Source organism: Heptranchias perlo, chromosome 11 (assembly GCF_035084215.1).
Source record: "Heptranchias perlo isolate sHepPer1 chromosome 11, sHepPer1.hap1, whole genome shotgun sequence".
In the NCBI taxonomy this organism is placed as follows: domain Eukaryota; kingdom Metazoa; phylum Chordata; class Chondrichthyes; order Hexanchiformes; family Hexanchidae; genus Heptranchias; species Heptranchias perlo.
The window spans coordinates 21,305,319-21,330,299 of record NC_090335.1 but is presented as its reverse complement, the minus strand read 5'-3'; the positions used below and the strand labels follow the sequence as shown (position 1 = coordinate 21,330,299).

General features: G+C 40.6%; 1 protein-coding gene across 1 annotated transcript; it reads left to right on the top strand.

Annotated features, from left to right (window-relative positions):
* The first annotated feature begins 333 nt into the window (after positions 1-333).
* syap1 (synapse associated protein 1) lies at positions 334-24,734 on the top strand. Its single transcript, XM_067992681.1, has 9 exons — positions 334-586; positions 9,809-9,927; positions 10,987-11,053; positions 11,783-11,856; positions 13,599-13,738; positions 15,894-16,042; positions 19,678-19,736; positions 19,899-20,040; positions 22,995-24,734. The coding sequence occupies exons 1-9, from the start codon at positions 409-411 to the stop codon at positions 23,117-23,119; spliced, it is 1,053 nt and encodes a 350-aa protein (XP_067848782.1). The 5' UTR covers positions 334-408; the 3' UTR covers positions 23,120-24,734.
* Positions 24,735-24,981: the final 247 nt, after the last annotated feature.

The window sequence follows — 24,981 nt, the reverse complement described above, 5'->3', positions numbered from 1 at the left end:
CCACAGATGCTGCCCAACCTGCTCCCTGCCTTCCTCTCCCCACAGATGCTGCCCGACCTGCTCCCTGCCTGCCTCTCCCCACAGATGCTGCCTGACCTGCTCCCTCTCCCCACAGATGCTGCCTGACCTGCTCCCTCTCCCCACAGATGCTGCCTGACCTGCTCCCTCTCCCCACAGATGCTGCCCGACCTGCTCCCTCTCCCCACAGATGCTGCCTGACCTGCTCCCTCTCCCCACAGATGCTGCCTGACCTGCTGAGTGTTTTTTTTTGCTGTGTTATCTGTTTTTGCCTCTGAGCTGTCGAGCTCAGTAGCGCCACCTGTGGCCACACTGGGAACGGCGCGTGCGCAGCAGCGTCGGACGGCCGCAGGCGCTTTCCGTGTTGCTCTGCGTCACCGGGAGACGGAGATGTTTCGAGCGGTCGGCAGTTGGTTCGGTTTGGAGGCGGTTCCGTCTGAGGAGGCGAAGGGGCCGGCCCAACACAGGCCGGAGGAGCGGGAGGCCGGAGATGCGAGCGGCCGTGGCGAAGCGGCGGGCGGAGATGCGGCGGCTCCGGAGATGATGAGTCAGGCCAAGGGGCTGGGCGGTGAGTCTGAGCCTCCGCTCTTTACGGGCTGGGCGGGCAGTTCGCAGCCCGAGGCCGCAGCCTCCGACACACCGCGCGCTCCGGGTTGGCGGTGCCCCTTCCCCCTCCGAGAGGGTGCAGATCCTTGTTACCTGCGCTCAGTCCTCTTCAGCGCAGTTCTGGCGGAGGCCCGGGCGTAGATCTCTAATCTCTGGGAGGGATGGATGGATGTTGAAAGGAAAAACGCAAAAACGAATGAACACCTCCTGCATCACCCAACGCACCACATCGATAGGGAGGATGTCCCATCATAATACAGTGCACGTGTTGTCAGCCGTGGCTCAGTGCTACACTCTCGCCTCTTCGGTTCAGAAGGTTGTGGGTTCAAGTCCAACTTTAGAGACTTGAGCAATAAATTCAGGCTGACGCTCCAATGCAGCATTGATGGAGTGCTGTACTGTCGGAGGTGCCCTCTTTCAAATGAGATGTAAAAGCGAGGCCCTGTCTGCCCTCCAGGGTTGCCAACTCTGGTTTGACCTATTCATGGAGAGCTGATCGCGTGATATTCAGTCTGCAGTTTTCAAATGTTATTGCACTATTTCCCCACAGTTTTTCATGCAACCCTGACAAGTAAATGATGCATACATAGGGTTGCCAAGTTTCCAGGAATTGAAGAGATTAATCTTGAGGACACTGTTGCGAGCAATCCGCCTATTGAGCTCGCCCCTTTTGAATTTCAACTCCTCCAACTACATTTTGAGCTCTGTTAATGTTTCTGATCACACTACCTTACTTGGTAGATACTTCCAAATACTTAACACCTATTGAATTAAGAAATTTTAACTGCTGCATTTTAAATTTACTTTTAATTGAAGTTTTTTTTCTACTGGCCTAATTCTGGACTCACCTTATCTGTATGATTTAATACATCAGATACCTCAGAGGCTAATTTTAACCTCTCTGCCTTAGAGTCTTTCCTCATAGCTCGCTCCTTTACACAAGATTATTGTTGCTGTTCACTGCGCCCTTTCCAATATCTTTTGAAGTATAGTGACCAGAATTACACACACTATTTCAAGTACAATTTAACCAGTCTAACCAAAGCATTGTAAGACCTCAGCATAATCTCTAATGTTCTGGCTACATAACTGAACATTATATTTTCCCTTTTAATTATTTCTCACCGCAAGTCTATCAATCCCTGGTCCCTTTCAAAGTCTACCTGTGCTAGATTTATTTTCTTTATTATATACTTATGTTTCTCATTCTTTCATTCAATATGCAGTATTTTCCATTTTTCACTATCAAGTTGAACTTATTTGCCCAATTGTTTAACATCTTTTGCAAAATCCTTTTGCAAAACATTAATTGTATCTTCCACCCCCACTGCACACTCTATTTGTGTCATCTATGATTAAAATAAGCTTACAATTGGTTTCTGCATCCAGGTCATTTATGTAGATGGGAAAAAAGATCCAATCACTGACCTCTGCAATGCTGCACTCAGGACCTCCATGCAGCCTGACATTTTTTTTTAATCCAATTTTTTTCCAGTGCACCTTGGATTCCCATTGATTTCAGTTTAGTTAGTCAATCATGGGCATTTTGGAAGCCCAAATAAACTAAATTATTAGGATTGCTACTTTTATTTGTTACTTACTAAAAGGAGTTTTGTCGAGTGGGACCACTTCCTCCTAAATCCACGATGACTGTTACTTATAAGCTTTTACCATGCAGTTGCTTCTCCTGCCTACTCAGTATAATTATTCTACCCAGTATTGATATAAGGCTAATGGACCTCTGGTACCTGCCTCTGATTTTTTCCCTTTTTTAAAATATGGGTACATTTGCTTGCTTGGAATCCTTCAGACCCATTCCAGTAAGCAATGAATCTTCCACAATTTCTTAGCCAGTATCCTACAGATTTCTTGTCTAATGTACTTCCTAGGATAAATGCCATAAGGCACAGGTTACAGCTGGAAAATGTCCACGTGGCTTGAAAGTCCAACAGTGTATGTGTCCATGCATTAAAGTTTGCAAATACTGGCCACAAAAGTAGAGGAGCAGTACAGTTAATTATCCCATGGAACAAATGGATGTAAAAAGTTCTGTTGCCCCAAGCAAATGAATAGCTGCTAATGTTGTGAACCAGCTACTTGCCACCAAAATTGGAAGCATATATTCAATATTAAAGGACAGTGTGGTTTGTATATTTAGACTGCATGAAAGAACAGTTCAAAGGTGCCTGTGAAACTATGCTGCACTGGTTATTCCCAGTTGAGTTATGCTGCCTTCATTTTTTTTAAAAAAGATTGCCGTCAGTTAATATCCCATTGCCTGCCCACTGTAGCTTACTGAATACACAGAGATCTTTACCAATTACAGGATATGTACAGAATTACCTGTTAATGGGCTCCTGTAGGTATAGGTTTAATAATCTAGACAGTCTTAAACTGTGTATAAATAATACATGGGTGAGAATTATCAATCATGAAATCCATTGAAGGAATCCAGTGAGGACATGATTGTTGGGAACAGCATCTGAACACTGTGGTTAATTCCTTTAACTTGGTTTCTAATATTGAATTTAAGTTCATATGATACATAGACAGAATGTATTGAACGATTCACTGAACTTTGACTCTAGAGCAAAGTTCATGAGAGATAAGTTGATGTGGGATCATCACAGTTAGGAAGATGGAGAAATCAAGTCTGTAGGTGACAAATACACTGATAAGGGTTTGAGCAGCAGTGAGCAGAATTACAAGTAAGCGGTCTTAGTGATGAATACAATGTGGAGTTTCAAGCTCAACTCGGGATTGAACAGGTATAAACCAAGGCTTTACATGGTTGAGCCTGAGCGAGTGGCTGGGGAAGGGCATGGAGTCGGTGACAGGGGAATCCAACAGACTGCAAATAGAATTGGACATTGAACAACTTTACAGTGGTGAAATTGTAGCACTGAGATATGTACCTTGAAAATCATTACGAATACTATGATGACTGCAGTGCTAATGTGACTTTACAGCAGCACCAAATTGTTTAGTTTTCTGATATTTAACTTTCAGATTTCTTTATTTTTAGCCCTTTTTTGGCATCATAGAATTCTGTGGGTTTCTTTATTACAAAAAAGACAAATTGCTGTGTTAAAATGTTTCTCCTACCTGTCCTATTTATCCCACAACCAACATCACTTTTAAAAAAACATTGTCACATTGCTGTTTGTGGGACCATACTGTGCACAAATTGATTGTAATGTTTCCTACATTACAACAGTGACTGCACTTCAAAAGTACTTCATTGGCTGTAAAGCAGTTTTGGGATGGCCTGAGGGTCGTGAAAGGCACTCTTTTTCTTTCAAGGTGCAGGTGCACATGGTGTGTTTATTGGTACTTTTGACGCAAACCTCAACTTTAAAATTTAGAATTCTTAGTGAAGTTTTATCAGTTAAACCTGAGAACTGGAGACCCTAGATATGTTTCATCTCGTTGCTGACTTTTTTTCAGTACAGCAATTATATGAGCATTGTAACATTGTATTTTCTCCTGAAATGAACCTCGAGCAGTAGAGCAGAGAACAGGCAGTTGATCTGTTCCCGGTGCTGATCTGATCAGGATATGTGCAAGAGTAGTCTGAGATTACTTCAGAAGCCTTTCCTTCCCTCTGTATAAGGATAGCAACTAGCCTCCTCTTAGTGCCTCAACCTGAAGTCAAGAACTCACTGATGGAACTGAGATCTGCCATGATTTGAACATATATTTTTTAAGAAGTTTTAGCTGGGCCAAAATTGTCCATTTCAAACTTTTTTTTTGTCCAGTGCTTTTTCTATTAGGTTCTTGTGTCCTTTCGTCTCCTTAGTCCATTACTACAAATGCACAACTTTATCAGAGACATCTCATGTTAAATTGCAACAGGAATTTTCTCCTGGCTGTGAAACCTTAGAGTCCATTGATTTTTAAGCTATAGCTAATCAAATTGTTTTTTTAGGTTCAGACAAACATCTCTGGCTTGTAAAATTTTTAAATGTCACATCCTGGCTACTTGTAATTTCTATCAAGTGTTAGAAGATTCATCCAGATATTAAGTCAACAGTTCACAACCTATCTGCCTGAAGGATATAATTGATTAAAAATTTGATTAAAAACCTACCTGTTGAGGAAGGATTTCAGCCTGTTTCAAAAAAAGTGCTGTAATGAGGGAAAAACTGAGAGTGAACAAGCTGTCTGGACACAGGAGTATCTGTATGGCTGTCCTACTGCCTTCAGTTCACTTTCAAAGCACATGTCACTGCAGTGAGAAGAGATTCCTTGAAGCCTGGACCCTTTGTTTTGCTGCATCTGAAACTCTAGGAAAGAAAAAGAGGACTTCATATTCCAAGACATTTATTTTGGACTCAAAGTAGTTGAATAATGTACTGTGGAAAGTTAAGCATTGTATTGATGTTTTTGCCTGTTGATTTATCTTGCTTCTCTGTATATTTCCTTCTCGAAATAAAAGGCTGAGGGGTGACCTAATAGAGGTCTTTAAAATTATGAAGGGGTTTGACAGGGAAGCCATAAAGAAGATGTTTCCACTTGTGGGGGAGTCCAAAACTAGGGGCCATAAATATGATAGACACTAATAAATTCGCTAAAGAATTCAGGAGAAACTTCTTTACCCAGAGAGTGATTAGAATGTGCAACTTGCTACCACATTGCAAATAGCAAAGATGCCTTTAAGGGGAAGCTAGATAAGTACATGAGGGTGAAAGGAATAGAAGGATAGGGTTAGATGAAGTAGGGTAGGGGGAGGCTCGTGTGGAGCATAAACATCAGCACAGATCAGTCAGGCCGAATGGCCTGTTTCTGTGCTGTAAATTCTATTTGAAATAAACTTAAGCTAGTAGTTTCAGCATGAGCTACATGCTCTGTCAGTGTGGTGTTTTTTCACCTATTGGAAGATTGGAATAGTCGGCAGGCAATTAGTACTGTAATCCTGTGGTGAAAGTCCAGACTGTCAGCCCTGAGGCAATCTGTATCCCATTTACTACACACACAATGTTGGTGAAGTTTCATTTCAGGAGAGGCATAGGCCTATTTATTGAAGCTGCCTTTTGCAGTGAGCACTGGTAAAGAATGTTGAGAGCAGGCCCAAATTGTAACCTTCATTCAGTGAGGAATTTAGAAAATATTTGTTGTCCAACTACATGAAGTACTAACTTGTTACATGGCTGTCCGCAGTATATTTCCAAATTAAAAGACCTTTGGAATCAATCAAGGATATAATTACATTTCACAATATGTTGCGTTGCTTAGAAATGCGGCTAAACAGATCGATGTCATACATCCTTCTTGGTAACACAGGTATAAATGCCCCTGCTCGGTTTCTAGATTGGATATTTGTGCAGCAACGCTGTCTTGATTTTAAAATTCTCATCCTTGTTTTCAAATCCCTCCGTGGCTTCGCCCCCTCTCTATCTCTGTAACCTCCTACAGCCCCCTGAGATCTCTGCATTTCTCCAATTCTGGCCTCTTGTGCCTCTCCGATTTTTATCACTCCACCATTGGTGGTCATGCCTTAGGCCCTAGGCCCTAAGCTCTGGGATTCCCTCCCTAAATCTCTCTACCCCTCTCTCCTTTAAGACGCTCCTTAAAACCCACATCTTTGTCCAAGCTTTGGACATGTCCTAATGTGACTCGGTGTCAAATTTTGATAATGCTTCTGTGAAACGCCTTGGGACATTTTACTATGTTAAAGGCGCTATATAAATGAAAGTTGTTATTTATTATGTACTCCACTCTAATATGGCTTGTATGTTGCTTGAAAATAAAACTGGACTTGAGGCATTGGGGGACTTGGAGTCAATATAGGTCAGCGAGGATGGGGGTAATGGGTGAGCAGGGTAGGACATGGGCAGCAGTGTTTTGGATGAGTTGGTTTATAGAGGACGGAGGCTGGCGAACGGGAGGCTGGCCAGGCAAGCATTGGAATAGTTGAGTCTGGTGATGACAAAGGCAAGGATGAGGGTTTCAGCAGCAGATGGGCTGATGTTACAGAGACAGGCAGTAATCCAAAGGTAGAAGTTGTCAGTCTTCTGCTGGAAAGGATATGAGCTCGGAAGCTCAGCTGAGTGTCGTATACGACACTAAGGTTGTAAACAGTCTGGTTCAGCCTGAGACAATGGCCAGAGGGAGAAATGGCATTAGTGACAAGAGTACGGAGTCTGTGGCAAGGGTCAAACGTGATAGTCTCTGTCTTGCCAATGTTAAATTGGAGGAAACAGTGACTCATCCAAGACTGGATGTTGGACAAACAATTTGACAACAGAGGCAGTGGAGAGGTCAAGTCTGGTGGTGGTGGTGAAGTAGAGCTGGGTGTTTTCAATGTACATGTGGAAGCTGAGCCCATGCCTGTGAATGATGTCGCCAAGGGACAGCACGCAGATAACAAAATGGAGGGACCAAGGATAGATCCTTTGGGGGACTCTGGAGGGTAAATATGTGGGAATAGGAAGAGACGTCATTATTGGCCATGATTGGATTGGTAAGTGTGGAAATAAAGGAGGGCAGTTCCATTGACTTGGACAGTGAAGGAGAGGCATAGGAGGAGGATGCTATAGTTGATCATGTTATTCAGCACAGGGGATTTGATACATAAGACATGATTCAACATGAGATCAAATGAGTTGTAAAATCTTGTCTAAGATCTCAATTTTCCTCTTGTTCAGGAGCACTGACTGTGTTGCCAAGGTGGGAAAAGAAGACCACATGCCATTTCTCTGTTCATTTCAAGCAATACAATGATATTTTGGTCATGTAAATTTTGGTGCAAATCATGTGTTTGTCAATTTTTTTTGTCAAAGACTGCACGTATAAATAAATTAGATTTAGAATGAAAATTTAATCACCAGACAGATCTGCTTTATTTTATGTACATGTATGTTTAAGATAGAGGCTATTAGATTTTGAATTAAAATACAGTACTATACAGACCATCGAAACTCGCGAATTGTAGCTGACCTTATAAGACCATCAGTGTAATTACTCTTCTTACAAAAACAATCCTACAAAGCCACCCCTGTGAAAAGAATACAGTCAGGTGGTAAGGAGATAACATTCCTTCAATTAGCTTGAAGGCCTTTATTGGTCCACTTGAGGTTGTTTGTTTTTTAATTTTCTTTAGCAGATGTGCTGAGAGTCACTACAACAACAAAAACTTGTATTTATATAGCACCTTTAACGTAGTAAATCGTTCCAAGGTGCTTCACAGGAGCGTTATCAAACAAAATTTGACACCAATCCACATGAGATATTAGGACAAGTGACCAAAAACTTGGTAAAAGAGGTAGGTTTTAAGGAGCGTCTTAAAGGAGAAAGAGGTAGAAAGGCAGAGAGGTTTAGGGAGGGAATTCCAGAGCTTAGGGTCTAGGCAGCTGAAGGCACGGCCATCAATAGTAGAGCGATTAAAATCGGGGATGTGCAAGAGACAAGAATTGGAGGAGCGCAGAGATCTTGGAGGGTTGTAGGGCTGGAGCAGATTACAGAGAGGGAGGGGCGAGGTCATGGGCGGATTTGAAAACAAGGATGAGAATTTTAATATCGAGACGTTCCCAGACTGGGAGCCACTGTAGGTCAGCGAGCACAGGAGTGATGGGTGAACGGGACTTGGTGCGAGTTAGGATACGGGCAGCAGAGTTTTGGATGAGCTCAAGGTGGGAGGCTGTCCAGGAGAGCATTGGAATAGTAGAGACTAGAGGTAACAAAGGCATGGATGAGGGTTTTAACAGCAAATGAGCTGAGGTGGGGCGGAGACGAGCGATGTTATGGAGGTGGAAGTAGGCGGTCTTGGTGATGGAGCGGATATGTGATCGGCAGCTCATCTCTGTCAAATAGGACGTCAAGGTTGTGAACGATCTTGCTCAGTCTCAAACAGTGGCCAGGGAGAGGAATGGAGTAGGTGGCTAGGGAACGGAGTTTGTGGCGGGGTCCAAAGACAATGGCTTTGGTCTTCCCAATATTTTGTTGGAGGAATTTTTTGCTCATACAGTACTAGATGTCAGATAAGCAGTGTGACAAATGAGAGCTGGTGGAGGGTCGAGAGAGGTGGTAATGAGGTAGAGCTGGGTGTCGTCAGCGTACGTGTGGAATCGAACGTTATGTTTTCGGATGATGTCAGCGAGGGGCAGCATGCAGATGAGAAATAGGAGGGGGTAAATTATAGATCCTTGAGGGACTCCAGAGGTAATGATGCAGGAGCGGGAAGAGAAGCCATTGCAGGTGATTCTCTGGCAACGACTGGATAGATAAGAATGGAACCAGGCAAGCGCAGTCCCACCCAGTTGGATGATGGAGGAGAGGCATTAGAAGAGGATGGTGTAGTCGAGAAGGAAAAGGAGGGACAGTTTACCACAGTCACATAGGATACCATTTGTGATTTTGATAAGGGCTGTTACAGTACTGTGGCAGGGGCGGAAACCTGGTTGAAGAGATTCAAACATGGAGTTGTGGGAAAGATGGGCATGGATTTGGGAGGCAACAACATGTTAAAGGACTTTGGAGAGGAAAGGGAAGTTGGAGATGGGATGGTAGTTTGCAAGGACAGAGGGGTCAAGAGTGGTTTTTTTGAAGAGGGGGGCAATGACGGCAGATTTGAAGGGGAGGGGGGACAGTACCTGAGGAAAGGGAACCATTAATAATATCAGCTAACAAGGGGGCCAGGAAGGGAAGTTGGGTGGTCAGCAGTTTGGTGGGAATAGGGTCGCGGGAACAGGAGGTGGGTCTGTGGTCTCACTAGCTTCAGGACTTAGAGAGACCACAGAATAGTTTGAGTTTGCACTCCATGGTAAGACAGCTGATAGCTCCTGTTAAGGTGGAACATCTGATGCCTCCCAGATTTGGTAATTATCAATCTGTTTAGTTTACGGATATAGCTTGTTAGATGAAGAACTTTACAGTACACCTGTAATGTTGCATGAATATTATACTATGTGTTACTTTGTAGAATCTCTTGCATAATAGATATTTTGTTCTCATTTAGTATTACTGTGGAATCGACATTGAAAAAAATAATAATGCCATATCTCGGGGATTAAGGTGTGTGGAATGTTTCCTTGAAGGTCTCAACCTAAAAACAGAAAATAAGCAGATACTGCAACACACCCCTTTAATTACATAAGAGGTTTAAGTTGACTTTGGCGGTTGTCTAGTTACTGATTATACACCTGGAGAATTGCATTACCGTATCTGACTTTTTTTTCTTGCACAGATTATCTGTTCAGTTTTGCCACTGCTGCTACCAAGAAGATATCTGAATCAGTGGTTGAGACTGCACACACTATTAAGAAATCTGTAGAAGAAGGAAATATTGATGGTGTAATTGACAAGGTTTGTATCTTTCCATAGAGAGACATTGGATTACATTTCCTAAATGCACAAATGATATAATAGATGTTATGTACCAAACAATATTGATACTTTACTGGGGTGGGGGGGGAGTGAGGGAATGAAGGAAGATGTATATGAATTATGGAACTCTTATGCCCATGAAGTCCAGTAATTCATAAAGGTAGGAATGGGGGTAGGCCATTCAGCTCCTCGATCATGTTCCGCCATTCATTTAGATCATGGTTGATCTGTATCTTGACTTCATCTACCCGCCTTGGTTCCGTAACCCTTAATACCCTTGCCTAACAAAAATCTGTCAGTCTCAGTTTTGAAATTTTCAAGTGCCCTTGCCTCAACAGCTTTTTGGGGAAGAAAGTTCCAGACTTCCATTACCCTTTGTGTGAAGAAGTGCTTTCTGACATCATCCCTGAATGGCCTAGCTCTAAGTTTAAGGTTATGCCCCCTTGTTCTGGACTCCCCCACCAGAGGAAATAGTTTCTATCTAATATTTTCTGCATAATAAACACTAGACATACTTCCCTGTTGAACACCCAAATACTTTTCAACAAACCCACAGCCCCGCTCATCTGAAACTAGAGTAAACTTTCAAATCAACCTAAAACTCAATGTAAAAGAACCATAACTGATATCGGAGAGGGGTTTCATGGCTGTTGCTGAATCTGTATTCAGATTATGACTATGGCTCAAATGTTACTCTGAGTTTATGACGAGGGAAATCTCAATTGTTGCTTTGTAATCAGTTGCTGATATCTAATATTGATCAAAAATTATTTTCTCAAAAAAAAATTGCAATGATAAAATAAAACCATCTTGTGCATTATTTTTAAAGATTAATTATTGATTTTTTTTTTAGTTTGCTTACATCAGTCATTTATACAGCACATCAACTGTTGTATCTGTACATGAAAGTGAATTTCCTTTGTGCCAGGGTGTGAATTTGAGCCAGCTATTGTTAAATATGTTAATGTTAAGTATGCTCAATTCAAAAGTTTGCCCTGAATAAGTATGGGTTTAAGCAAATTATTTTTCCACATTTAGACTATCATTGGAGATTTCAAAAAGGAACAAGACAAGTTTGTACAAGAAAAGCTTATAAAGAAAACAGGTACTGTCTACTTTTCTCATCCTGTGAAATTTTGTGTGTGTAAGTGTGTGTACGAGGCACGATCGTGTATGCTTTAGAATAGCTAAGCATTAACTAATATTCCATTTCTTCTTGATGGTCTTTTCCAAATCCTATATGCCTCAGAGATGTGATGGAAACGTCTCCTTATTTGATTACTTTTGACCAAAATCATCATGACATCCTTGGTTTTGCACAAATAGTGAAAAATCAGCAGCATGCACTAACATAACATTTATTTTCCATTGTCCACTGCGTTTCTTCAGGTGATATTTTTATGTGCTGTGTCATTTATGTAGTTATACTAATTCACTATTATATTTGCTGCCGAATTGGATATACAATTAGCCATAGGGACAGGGATTCCAATAGTATTTAAGCAATGCAAACAGAAATTATATGTCCTTTCCGACCAGGTTGAAAAATGTATGTAAAATCTCGAAATTGAAAATAAAATTGAACTGTGAAAAGAGAAAAAGAGGGAGTGTTGGTCCTGCAGTTTGGCAGCACTGATCTGGGTTTCTTGCACGACACTAAACTTGTAGTATAAATGCAGTCTAAAATGCTTACACTTTGCACAGTGAGGTTCCTGTAGGGATTAGAATATGCTGCATAAACTTCACTTTAGTATCTTGGGGCTGGGATAGTATGCTTTTTCTTAAAGGATGAAAAGTCTTCTTTGTAAACAATAGTATGATTTATTTTTTTCAGATGCTGCAGTACCTCCTTGGGTTGGCTACAGTGAAGAAGAAACTATTCAACAGCAAATCTTAGCCTTGTCAGCAGTATGTCTGCTATCTTTAATATTTCAACACAATTTTAATTTAGTGGAGTTGCATAAAAGTTAGACACTGCAATGACTGAAACCAAAGGCTTTAATGTATCCTTAAAAATTAAGCTTAAGCACTAACCCTTAATTTTGTTTATCTATCTAAAGAGCCTATCTCATATGTCCCAAGGTGCTGCACAATTAAATAATGAGTGGACCCAACTTTATAATGTGAGAGTGACAAAATCCCAGCCTGAATTTGTATCTGAATGGCCCAGATTTTCCTGCAACGGCGAAATCAGCGACGTGCCATAAATCTCATCATCTAGTGCTGATTTTGCCGTTGCTAACTTGCTCCAAATTTTGCTGCTTTTCTGATTAGAATACGCCGCAGTGAGTATAGTGACAACGAAGCACTCAGTGCCAATCTAAGAGCAGAAGTGATGGCACATTCAGCATCTGGAGCTGGATGATTTAAGCCGTGGCTCAGTGGTAGTACTCTTGCCTGAGTCAAAAGGTTGTGACGATTACCTAATAAGATTGAAATGCAACATTGATGCTGAAAAAACACAGCCTACCCTTATACAAATTTGTCTATCCTGTTGTATATCATGAAGTCTGTGAGTTCCATATCTAGTGTCCTATAAGCAGTACAATCAAGTGACCTGTTGAGGAGTGAGCCCATGCACTGGTAAAGAAAATTCCAAAGAGGAATTTTTTAGCTTTCAATTATGTTAGGCTACTGGGTGTTTTGTATACTTTGCAGTCGCTACAGAATATCGTGGTAATTCAGAGTTAATTTCCCACCAGTTTTTTCAGACCCACCAATTTTGCTCACTATCCACAAGATCAAACAAGTGATCAAAGTTTTATGTGCTAATAGTGTCTGAATTAATCATGATTAGACACTGTTGCCTGCTTTTCATTTCTTCCCATTAAATTCCAGGCTGCGGTTACATCGAGTCTATAGCACAGAAACAAGCCATTCGGCCCAAGTGGTCTAATCCGCCATTTGTGCTCCACATGCGCCTCCTCCCTCCCTACTTCATCAAACCCTATCAGCATACTGTTCTATTCCTTTCTCCCTCTAGCTGCCCTTTAAAGGCATGTTTGCTATTTGCCTCAACTACTCCTTGTGGTAGTGCGTTCCACACCCTTACCACTCTCTGAGTAAAGAAGTTTCTCCTGAATTGGATATTGGATTTATTAGTGACTACCTTATATTTATGACCCCTCGTTTTGGACTCCCCCACAAGTGAAATATTAACCTTGTGCCCTAGTGCCATCTGGGCATTGCAGTCATCTGCGATTTGCAATGTGGCACTGTAACAGGCAGCACATTTCAACCCTGGAATTTAGTTCCTTACGTAAAATGATTAGTAGTATTAATCAGTTCTCCCTGCCATTCCTTTGATGCCTTGTGCTTCTTTGTCCTTCCAGGTCCTCCCTGCTAGGTGCCTGATGCGCATCCATAATGTAAAACTAATTCCTTGTGCTCTCATCTTTGCAATGCATGTTCAAAATTAGGAAGGCCACTGGGAGGTGGGGCTGTGTCAGACTCCCTTGGTTCTGTCTATTCTGAAACCAGCCATAAGGATTTTATCATAGCCAGTCAGATTTTATACATTGTGTTTCACATCAGTACTTTTTAGACACAGTAGTCATATGTCAGTGAATAATAGTCCTACTGAATGTATATTCTGCACAAGTTTTTTTTTGAATCTGTCTAAAGGTAAACTGAGATTCTTGTGTTATCAGGATAGGAGAAATTTTCTGCGAGACCCACCAGCAGGAGTCCAGTTTAATTTTGACTTTGATCAAATGTATCCTGTTGCTGTTGTAATGCTCCAGGAAGATGAACTTCTTAACAGAATGAGATTTGATCTTGTTCCAAAGCTGTAAGTCCTACGTTTTAGTGTATTGCATGTTAAACAAAATTATTGGAACAGCACAAAGGCTAACACAGAATCTGCTGTATTCCTCAGTTAATAATGCATATCTTCAATACACTTCAAGAGAGTGTTCCTTTGAATGTGAAGTGCATACCGTGCTGGAACACTCAGCACTATTCCCATCTATGCTGCTGGGATTGTCTGTTTGAATTGGAGGGTTCAGTTGCATTGAATGAGCAGACATTTCCTAAGCTGCTGTCTGGAGGTCAGAAAAAAAAAGAGTGGCACATTGGCACTAGAGTAGTGAGCAAGTGAGGCCAGTTTTAAATGCAGTGCAGGTATGTGGAGTATCCTGGGAGGTTAGAAGATGTGGTTCAACCAGGGAGAATGGGTGAGAGGGGTGGAGAGCAGAACAAGACCATCAGCAAGCATGTATCAACGATAGATTGAAGTAAAATTCAATACAGTTATACCAGAGACTGGGACCATGCCCCGTTTATTGCTATTAGACATTCAAGTAAACAGTGTATACATATAAGAAGCTAGGTCGTACTATATTTGAACATCTAACAGCTATTTTTTTAAATTGTCTAGTGTCTAATTTTGTTCTTTCTGATTAAGTGTCTATGTTTTTATGCTTTATAATTCCACAAAGCAATGTCTTAACATTGTACCAAAAAATGATTTTTTTCTGAATGTTCTGGTTTACTAATCAGATTCTGCAAAAAAAATGAAATGATCAATCATATACAAAAATGAGAAACAGCCACCATGACCTTTACATACTTGACGAAACCTTGGTCCTGACCTTTCGATTGAAGTGTAGTCACTGGTGTAATGTAGAGAAATGGCGCAGCCAATTTGTGCAGATCAAAATCCCACAAACAGTAATGAGCTAAAGGACCAGATAATCTATTCGGCTGAGGGATAAATGTTGGGCAGGACACTGGGAAAACTCCGCTTCTCTTCAAATCGTACCATGGGTTCCGTTACGTCCACCTGAGAGGGCAGATGTAGCCTCAGTTTGACGTGTCATCCAAGAAACGGCATCTCCGACAATGCAGCATACCCTCAGTACTGCACTGGAGGGTCATCCTAAATTATGAGCTCAAGTCTGTCCAGTGGGGCTTGAACCGACAACCTGCTGACTGCTAGAGGGCTGACTACATCTTTAGTTTGATGAGAGCAACACACATATTACTGTCAGCGTCAGGCTCAGTGGGTTCAAACCCCACTCCTGAGACTTGAGCACGCAATCTAAGCTGCCACTTCAATACAATACTGAGAGGGTGCTGCACTGCTCATGGTGCCATTTTTCAGATGCGATGTTAAACCGTAGTTCTGTTTTCTTTCCACCCACCTCAAGAGAATACAAAAGATCCCACGGCACTCTTCGAAGAGGAGCAAAGGAGTTCTCACTGTCTCCTGGCTAGATTTATCTCCCAACCAACATCACAAAGACAGATTATCTAGTCATTTATCTCATTGCTGTTTGTGGGACATTTCTGAACACAAATTGGCTTCCATATTTCTCCATATTATACCAGTGACTACACCTCAACAGTAGTGAATTGGCTATGAAGCGCTTTGAGGGCATGAAAGACGCTATATAAATGCATGTTCTCTCTCTTTCTCTCCCTCTCCCCCACCCCCATCTGCACGTAATTCTGAGAAAGCACTAGGGTTAAAATCCCTTGACCTCACTGCTCTACTGAGTTTCTCCAGTCATTTCAAAACAGGAGCAGGCCACTCCTTCCCAATCAGCAGTTGGCATGTGGTAGGGAGGGATTTTCCAGTTATGGAACAGTGTGTGAAGAAAGATTTGTTAGAATTGCAGGAATACAAGGGCCCATAATTCCAGGTGTAATGAGAAGTACTCTGGGTGTACTTCCAAGATGACAAAATTTGTTTCCTAGTGGTAAGTTGAGCAACATATTTCTCCACACAAAATTGGTAAAACCCATTTTCCTTGTGATGTAACCATGATGGGGCTGGGAAAAGAAACATGATCATGGGTTCAGCTTAATTTTGACTTAGCTGTATATTGTTGTCTAACATCCCTACGGTACTGTTGTCTATTCAATATTCTGTTGGTAGAATGCGATATTTACTAAATCTATATAACAGCACTTTGAGTTTTGATCTCCTGTTCCCTCTCCAGTGTGAAGGAAGAAGTATTCTGGAGGAACTATTTCTACAGAGTCTCACTTATCAAACAGTCAGCACAGCTTACTGCTCTGGCTGCTCAACAGCAGGCAGTTGACAAAGAGGACAGAGAAGATAGCAGTCCAGATGGTGCCCATTTGACAGGTAAATGAACATCTTTATAAGCAGCCCGGCCAAATTACACTCTATGTAATAAGCCACTTCATTTGTTAACTGTTGTAATTTGTTTACTCAATTTCACTTATATCTAGGTCTTCGAATGAGTTTATGACTTCAGCACCTTAGATACACAATTAACGTGGGCCTGGGGTCTAATAGTGTTCTACTCCTCTGGGGAAGACTGATCATATGATAAGAATTTCATATTGAGTTTGAGAGTGATGTAGTTAAATCCAAAACTGTGGTCTTAAAATTTAAACAAAGCCAATTACATAGGTATGAGGGGCAAATTTGCGAAGGTAGATTGGGAAATAAGATTAAAAGATATGACAGTAGATAAGCAATGGTGAACATTTAAGGAAATAATTCTCAATGAATATACATTCCCTTGAGGAATACAAACCCTACGGGAAAGATGATCCAAACGTCGCCAACTACACAAGTTACGGCTAGTATTAGAGTAAAAAAGGCTTACAATATTGCCAAAAAGAGAAGTAAGCCTGAGGATTGGGAGGGTTTTAGAAATCAGCAAAGGATGACCAAAAAATTGATAATAAGGGAGAAAATTGAATATGAGAGTAAACTAGTAAGAAATACAAAAACAGATTGAGAGCTTCTACAAGTATGTAAAAAGGAAGAGGTTAGCAAAAGTAAACATGGGTCCCCCAGAGGCAGAGACAGGAGAAACTATAATGGGGAATAAGGAAACGGTAGAGACGTTAAACAAATATTTTGTATCTGTCTTCACAGTAGAAGACCCAAAAAATACCAGAAATAGTGGGGAACCAAGTGTTAAAACTGGATAGTCATGTGGTGAAGGAAAGAATACTAGAGCCTGGTCTTTAGTTGCTTGAAAGGTATTTTTCAGAGTTTCCTCTTGCACACCCCCTACCCGAGCTAAGCTCTCCTATAAAAAGGATCCAAGAGAGTCCCCAGTTGATACCCTCCACCTGAATACAATTAACCCCAATTGATACAAATCATACAATTAACACCAAGGGTCTAATGAGAGTGAGGAACTGAAAGTAATTAAGATTAGTAAAGAAAAAGTACTGGAGAAATTAATGGGACTAAAAGCCAACAAATTCCCTGGACCTAATGGCCTACATCCTAGGGTTTTAAGAGGTGGCTGCAGAGATAGTGGATGCATTGGTTTGGATCTTCTAGAATTCCCTAGATTCTAGAACAGTCCCCATGGATTGGAAGGTTGCAAATGTTATCCCCACTATTCAAGAAAGAAGGGAGAGAGAAAACAGGGAACTATAGGCCAGTTAGCCTGACATCAGTAGTAGGGAAAATGTTAGAATCTCTTATTAAGCATGTAGTAACAGGGCACTTAGAAAATCATAATATGATTAGGCAGAGTCAACACAGTTTTATGAAAGGGAAATCGTGCTTGACCAATCTATTAGAGTCTTTTGAGGGTGTAACTAGCAGGGTAGATAAGGGGGAACCAGTGGATGTAGTATATTTGGATTTTCAAAAGGCACTCAATAAGGAGACACACAAGAGGTTGTTACACAAGATTAGGGCTCATGGGATTGGGGGTCATATATTAGCATGGATTGAGGATTGGTTAACGGATAGAAAACAGAGAGTGGGAATAAACGGGTCATTTTCGAGTTGGCAGGTTGTAACTAGTGGGATACCGCAAGGATCAGTGCTTGGGCCTCAGTTGTTTACAATATATATCAATGACTTAGATATTGGGACCAAGTGTATAACCAAGTTTGCTGATGATACTAAGCTAGGTGGGAAAGTAAGCTGTGAGGAGGACACAGAATATAGACAGGTTAAGTGAGTGGGCGAGAAGGTGGCAGATGGAGTATAATGTGGGGAAATGTGAAATGATCCACTTCGGTAGGCAGAATAGAAAAACTGAATATTTTTTAAAAGATGAGAGACTAAAAAATGTTGGTAGTCGGAGGGATTTGGGTGTCCTTGTACATGAATCACAGAAAGTTAACATGCAGGTACAGCAAGCAATTAGGACGATAAATGGTATGTTAGCCTTTATTGCAAGGGATGAGGAGAATAAGAGTAAGGAAGTCTTGCTGCATTTATTTAGGGCTCTGGTGAGACCACACCTGGAGTACTGTGTACAGTTTTGGTCTCCTTATCTAAGGAAGGATATATTTGCCTTAGAGGGGGTGCAATGAAGGTTCACTAGATTGATTCCTGAGATGAAAGGGTCATCCTATGAGGAGAGATTGAGTAAAATGGGCCTATATTCTCTGGAGCTTAGACGAATGAGAGGTGATCTCATTGAAAAGTATAGAATTCTTAGAGGGCTTGACAGGGTAGATGCTGAGAGGCTGTTTCCCTTAGCTGGAGATTCTAGAACTAGGGGTCATAGTCTCAAGATAAGGGGTCGGCCATTTAGGACTGAGATGAAGAAAAATTTCTTCGCTCAAGAGGATTGTGAAACTTTGGAACTCTCTATCCTAGAGGGCTGTGGATGCTCAGTCATTAAGTATATTCAAGACTGAGATCGATGGATATTTGGACACTAAGGGAGTCAAGGGATATGGGGATCGGGTGGGAAAGTGGGCTTGAGGTAGATCAGCCATGATCTTACTGAATGGCGGACCAGGCTCAAGGGGCCGTATGGTCTACTCCTGTTCCTATTTCTTATGTTCTTATGTACTCAAAAAAAAATTTAGTTCCCAGATTGTTGTCTTGTGACCTACAGGTGGTAATTTCCAAGGGCTACATTTGACCAATGATAAAATAGTGTTTACATTCCTATTCTGCTAGATGAGAGTATATTTACTAAATCATAACTTTTCTGTAAACTGCTTCTGCCTTTCTCTCCTCCACCCACAATCAGTTAATCCCTATTTTCATGCAATCCTCATTCCATAACTGGGACAGTCTAACCCACACACCTGGTCAGGCTTGCTAAGGATGATGTTATGTAAAGGGATTTCTCTTCGGAGTTCGTTAGTTTCTCATCTTTAACAATGGATTTGATCAATTTTGAGAAGAAAGATGGTCCTTTGGTTTCCTTTCGGTTACTGGTTGATTGTGTCTTAGACTGAAAAATGAATAATCTGCAGCTGGCTGCTAAGAATGTCAATTGTGATGACAGCAGACATCCTTCAAAGGGAATTCCCTTTGGCTTGCATCGCCCTGGTACCTTTGCTCTGCTTACTTCTGGGAAGGAGAAATACAAAGATGCTCTGAGCACTAAGTTGGATTATTTAAGAATGAGCTTAATGTGAAAAAAAAACTACACAGGAGTGACAATGTGATGAATATGTTTTTACTGTCACTTAGAGCTAAATGTTCTCTGGATTTCACTGCTTGTGGGATTCAATTCATATACTTCAGATGGCCTTATTTCAGGATCTGTAAAACACACTGGAATCCAGTTGAGGAGCTCAAATGACAGCAGTTTTGGAGCTGTGATTGACTTTGTAAACTTTTCACAACATCGCAATCTGCAGTATCCTCCAGTGGCATCGTTGATTAATTTTAGGCTTAGCCCCATGCACATTCTGATCCAAAACCAACATAGATGCGTACATTCCTTTATATTGCACTCTGAGAATCTCTCGAGATATTGTATCCTTTAAAATTATTCATAACCAGAATTTTGTAACTTTTGTTCCTTTCAGAAACTATGAGGTCAAAAACACCACCTTTTGCTATCAAAACTGAATCAAAATCACGTGAGGTAATTTTTATTTTGACAACATTATTTATTACTACACTAAATATTTTAAGTTTTGCATGATAACGTAGGATGTAACTGGACAGTTTCTGGAGTGCTTTTTACTGCCTCCAGTAGAAATGTAGCTCCACAGTAATCATTTCGTGCCTTGATGCTCCTTTTTAGGAGGAAGAGGAAATTTCCACAAGTCCAAGTGCTACCGAATTTATTAGTGATGCATACGATGTATGCAATCTGAACCAAGAGGATCTACGGAAAGAAATTGAGCAGTTGGTGTTGGATAAAAAAGAGGATGTTGCAAAAGAAGGTGGGGACAACAATCTCATTATCAAATGCTACCTGAGATTTATGTTTAAATATCCTATTTCTTTATCTCCTTTCTAAAAATGAAGACTTTAAATATAGTTTTATCTGAAGTGTACACATTGTTTTCTAGCCCAACAAATTCAGTGTTTGTTATACAAATATGCAGCCAATATATGGTAAAGCATGACATAATTCTGAAAACATTTCCCAAGCTTGTCTTTCTAGATTTGGTGGCTATCTTATTACTCGTTATTTACTTCAGTCTTTCCCTTGTTTTTAGTTGCACTACCATTTCCTTTGAACTTAAGCCATTAATCAGATTTTACAGCATAGGTTTTGATTTGATATTTTCAAGCATACAGTTTTAGATTGAGTGATCTTGCTGCTTAAACCAATTTGCTGTGTAGTTGTTACTCCAGTTTAATTCATTTCAGTGGTATGTTCTGGTGCAACTACATCGATACTGATTTGTTTTTTAATTTTAACCAACATTTGTGTAAGAAAATATTGGCCTGGAAATTGCGCTGAGTGGTGAACGAACCTCACCCGCCACTCGTCAGTTATAAACTCACCCACAAACAATGTGAGGGGGCCAACTTGCTTCAATGGTGAGCTGCAAAAAGTCCAGCGGTCTTTCCCGGGCTTCTGTGAGCTGTGAGAGCGGGGAAAGGATCTCTCTCTCCCTCCCCTCAATAATCAGCTTGAAGCATCCTTGATAACCCGCGCAGTCAGAACCAGGAAGCGTGAGATAGATGAGTAAATTCACTATAAAATCAGTTAGAGAAAGCAAAATAAAGAAAGGATAAGATTAAAAGACAGAGATAAGAGACAAATAATAAGTAAAAAGAAAATAAACATTTTAAAATGTCCAACTACAATTAATATTGGGAGGAATGAGACTCCACATTTTTAAAAGTTAATTGTCAGTGCCAGAAAGGTTTTTTGGCAGTCTTTAATACTTACCATGCCGTTAAAAGTTACTTTATACCTGATATAACTCAGCGTACCTTTTTTCTGGAAAGATTGGTTAGTTTCCAGTTGGGCAGTGCAGCAAGTTCGCGCTGGTCCATTCATTCAGCCGGTGTCCTTCCTGCGCAGCTCTCAAACGAGCAGGGCAAATGGTAGGGCAGTTTCCGGATTTCTGCGTTTGACTGCACATGTGTGCTTACCGGAATTTGCTGTTCCATTTGCCCTGAAATAACAGTGAACCCTGTTAGAATCGCTGTTATTTCATGAACAATTTCCAAGCCATCAAGTCGCTTTTTTGACCAACATAGCAGACTTAGTGCTGTTGGATTAAAAAAGGACAGTTGATCTCATAAAGGCAATAACATAACTGAGCCATGTAGACGAGAACGTTTGATTCCTGATCTGTGCTGAGTTAGCTAATCTCAGCTGGGGTGGCAGGGTGGACACTACAATTGGCCTCATTGCCCCTAGGCCATGAAGGAGGAAATCGGCCAGGATTCTGTTTTTGAATCACTATGCAGGGCTCGCTCTCAGATTAACCTACTACTGATTTTAGAATGCATGGTATGTGTGGCCCACAGCTGTTCAAGGTCACAATAAACTGAGAGCTGAGTTCATTTTCACTACTAATCAAATTAACTTGGCAGTTGTCCAACTCGATTGCACCCAGCAAATGCAGATGAAGGCTCAATCACCCTGTACTTGCTGAATTAACTCACCAGAGTACAATAATTTTACTGTGCTTGAGCCAAATCTTTCTCAGCCAAGCATTTTTTCTGTTTACAATCTGGAATTTGAGTCCTGCTGATTGGCACTACCTGGGTCACATGTCCTAATAATACATTTAATTTTTCTTTTGATGAGCATGTTGTTCAAAATCAATCGATCTCAGTGGCTCAGCTTATTGGAGCACCAACGTGTGGCATGTCAGAGGGAAGGGATGAGTTCCTGGCATCAGTCATGTTGCTGTGGGTTGTGTCTGGCCTCTGTCCAGTATATCTCACTACCAAATCATTGTCACGTGTAGCTCCCAGTATCCAGCTGAAGAACAGCACTGAGTGAGTGGGTCATCCAACTATGTTCCCAACCGCAGGGTGTGCGGGCCCAGCGAGTCCTGAACGGAGGGAATCTTGCACTCTCAAAACTCACCTGAACTCTGTTTCTTTTCTCCTCCTTACTTTGCCAGTATCCCCCCCTCCCACACCACCACCTTCTTCTGAAGGTGTTGACTGCTTGCTGGGGTACATTTCGTCAGGTTGTTACAGTTGAGCCCGGTCCTTTCCTCACCTGAAGTCCCCACACATGCACCAGGGATCACTCGATAGTGGGTTGGAATGGAAAACCTGGCCAATTTTCTAATCCCATTAGCACAGAGCCCAGTATTGAGAAATAATTTGCATGGTTCTGATTTTAAGTACAGTAATTGAGGGGAGGGTAATTTTAAAAACTTAAATAAGATACAACTCTGTAGTTGTGTATAAGTCATTACTTTTGACCTATACTAAACCAGGAATGTGAATACTAGCATATTTTTTAAAAAAAGGTTCAAGCCACTTACTTGGCAATTTCACTGATAGTCAAAGGTTAGAACATGAATCTGCTTAAATCCAGCCTCAGATTATCAGAGTAAACTCTAAATCTATATTCTAAATTTCTCCTAACAAAGCAAACCCATCTTTGGGATTGATTTCACAATGGAACCAGTGTAGTGAAACACTCACTAGATTATGCTGTACCTGCCCCATTCCAACTGCCACATATAGTGGACAGTGTCATTTTTATTTGCAAGCAATGACTGATGTATGCAATATTGGAACATTGTTCTTTCTCAGACAAAGTGTGTCAGTGGAGAACTTAAAGAAAAGTCACACTGCTCCTGTATTAAAGCACCAGAACCTTGTATAAGTTGGGTATAGCACTGTAAATGCATCCTTTGATCCTATGAAGGAAAGGGATAGTAAAACCTGGTTAAACTGTCTCCAACAGCATCTACTGACTGGGAAGAGGAACTGCAGCAAGAACTTCAGGATTATGAGGTGGTGGTCGAGGCAGAAAAAACAGATGAAAATTGGGATAAGGAAATTGAAGAGCTGTTACAAGCAGATGGTTGAATTGAACAGTGTGTTACACTCCTTTACTTTCACCGGCACAAAACTGGCATGAACCTCAAATTCTCTTCACACTATAAAAGGCATCTGAGAAGATAAGTTGTACTGTCATTTATAGGAATAATTCTGAATAAAATGGGCCTTGCTGTGTGACTCCTCTGTAATCCGGAGTAACCTTTTTTTGGTCAAAGCAGGCAGACTAGTACGGTTGGATTTCCAGTTCCAGGGTTTGATGCATTCTGTGTTTAGACCTACACATTTGTACTACTTAATGCGTTCCATGCAGGTGTACCAGTGATTTATAGTTGAATACAGAAAAATCTGCCTGGTGCAAGTAAAATCTTGATGCAGGCATAGGATCCCACTGTGCCTTCCCTTTTACTCCCATCAAGTAATAAGGACTGAGAGAAGCTTAACTTTCTTCACAAGCTAAGTTATGGACTTAACAGGAATCAACTGCACTAAAATATATACGGTATCATTACACGAAAGAGGTGACCATATACTTTTGTGAAAATGTTCTTTTCTGAAAGCCATAAATATTCTGACTAAGCTAAAAATAATCTAAATTGACTTTGTCTTTGCTAACAGATTAATAATTTGGAACAGACACTAATTCACATTGTCCTTCCTGTTAGTTATTAACACAAAAGAAACCAAGTGCTTCTTAAAAAAAAACTTGAAAATCTGTCTTTGCAGAGCATATATTGATAAAAAGCAATTTTTCTATATTGCTTATGTATATCTAACAAATATTGTTAGTAATAGTCACCTAATTTTTATGGGGTTTTGCAAGAATTGGGTTTGGATGCAAAATGGCTTTTTAAAAATTCAAAAAGCATAGTAGAAAATTGTACTAATGTATGTAATTTCATATTTGCCAAGAAACACTAATCACCATACTTGCAAGACTGGAAATCTAGATGTATTTATAATTTTGCTTGGTTATTTATATTTTTGATGAAACAAGTCCAAACGTTCTGTATCAGTTTTGATTCTGAAGGCTGTTTAAATGATTAAAAAAATCTGCCTTTTCACAACCACTCATGCGCTGTAACATTTATGATTTAAATTTCTGACATATTCTGAATTGCTACCCAAACCTAAATTTCATACAAGATACTTTCTCTGTCACAACTCTGTCACGTGTTACCCTGTTTTAGACTGACCTTTTGTATCGATATCTTGTGACATCATGAAGTTTATGCTCTGATGTCATGATTGAGAACAGCAACCTCCCATTTGTAATGTCACAGGAGGAGAAATCCTACAAAATGTCTGCTCCCAGGCGGCTTCTAGCCAGTAGTTACAAAGTATAACAGGATACAGGTGGCTAGAAGCTGCTAAAAAGTAAGGCAAATGATTTGTTATCACTCAAAGATCGGTATTTGCAAAGCCTCTAGCCCTAGGCTCTATCTTTATAACAATTAGGACTGTTGAGCATTTCAGTAAAATGTAATTTTAGTTTAATCACACCGGCTCGGGGTTCAGTAAATGCTTAAGTACTTGATTCGTTATTAAGCTGTACAAAGTTGTTCTTCCAGACTAAATGTAACTATGAGTTTCACATGTATCATTTAAATGGTTAATAAATTAGATTTTCTTTAGATTAATCTTATTTACGACATTTTGTTGCAGTTTCTTTTGAACCGATACAAATTTCATTCAAATGTCATCAATATTTAAGTTGATACTAACATTTTTCATTTTAAACTTGCCAGTTTTTCCAAGATATTCTGTTTAAAGTTGAATGTAAACATTGCATTAAATGTCATCTTTTGGTATGATATTGTTACAAAGTGAGGAAGAGGGAGAATTGACCCGACAAAGATTTTTGAATGATTTTTCGATTATACTTTTTTCCT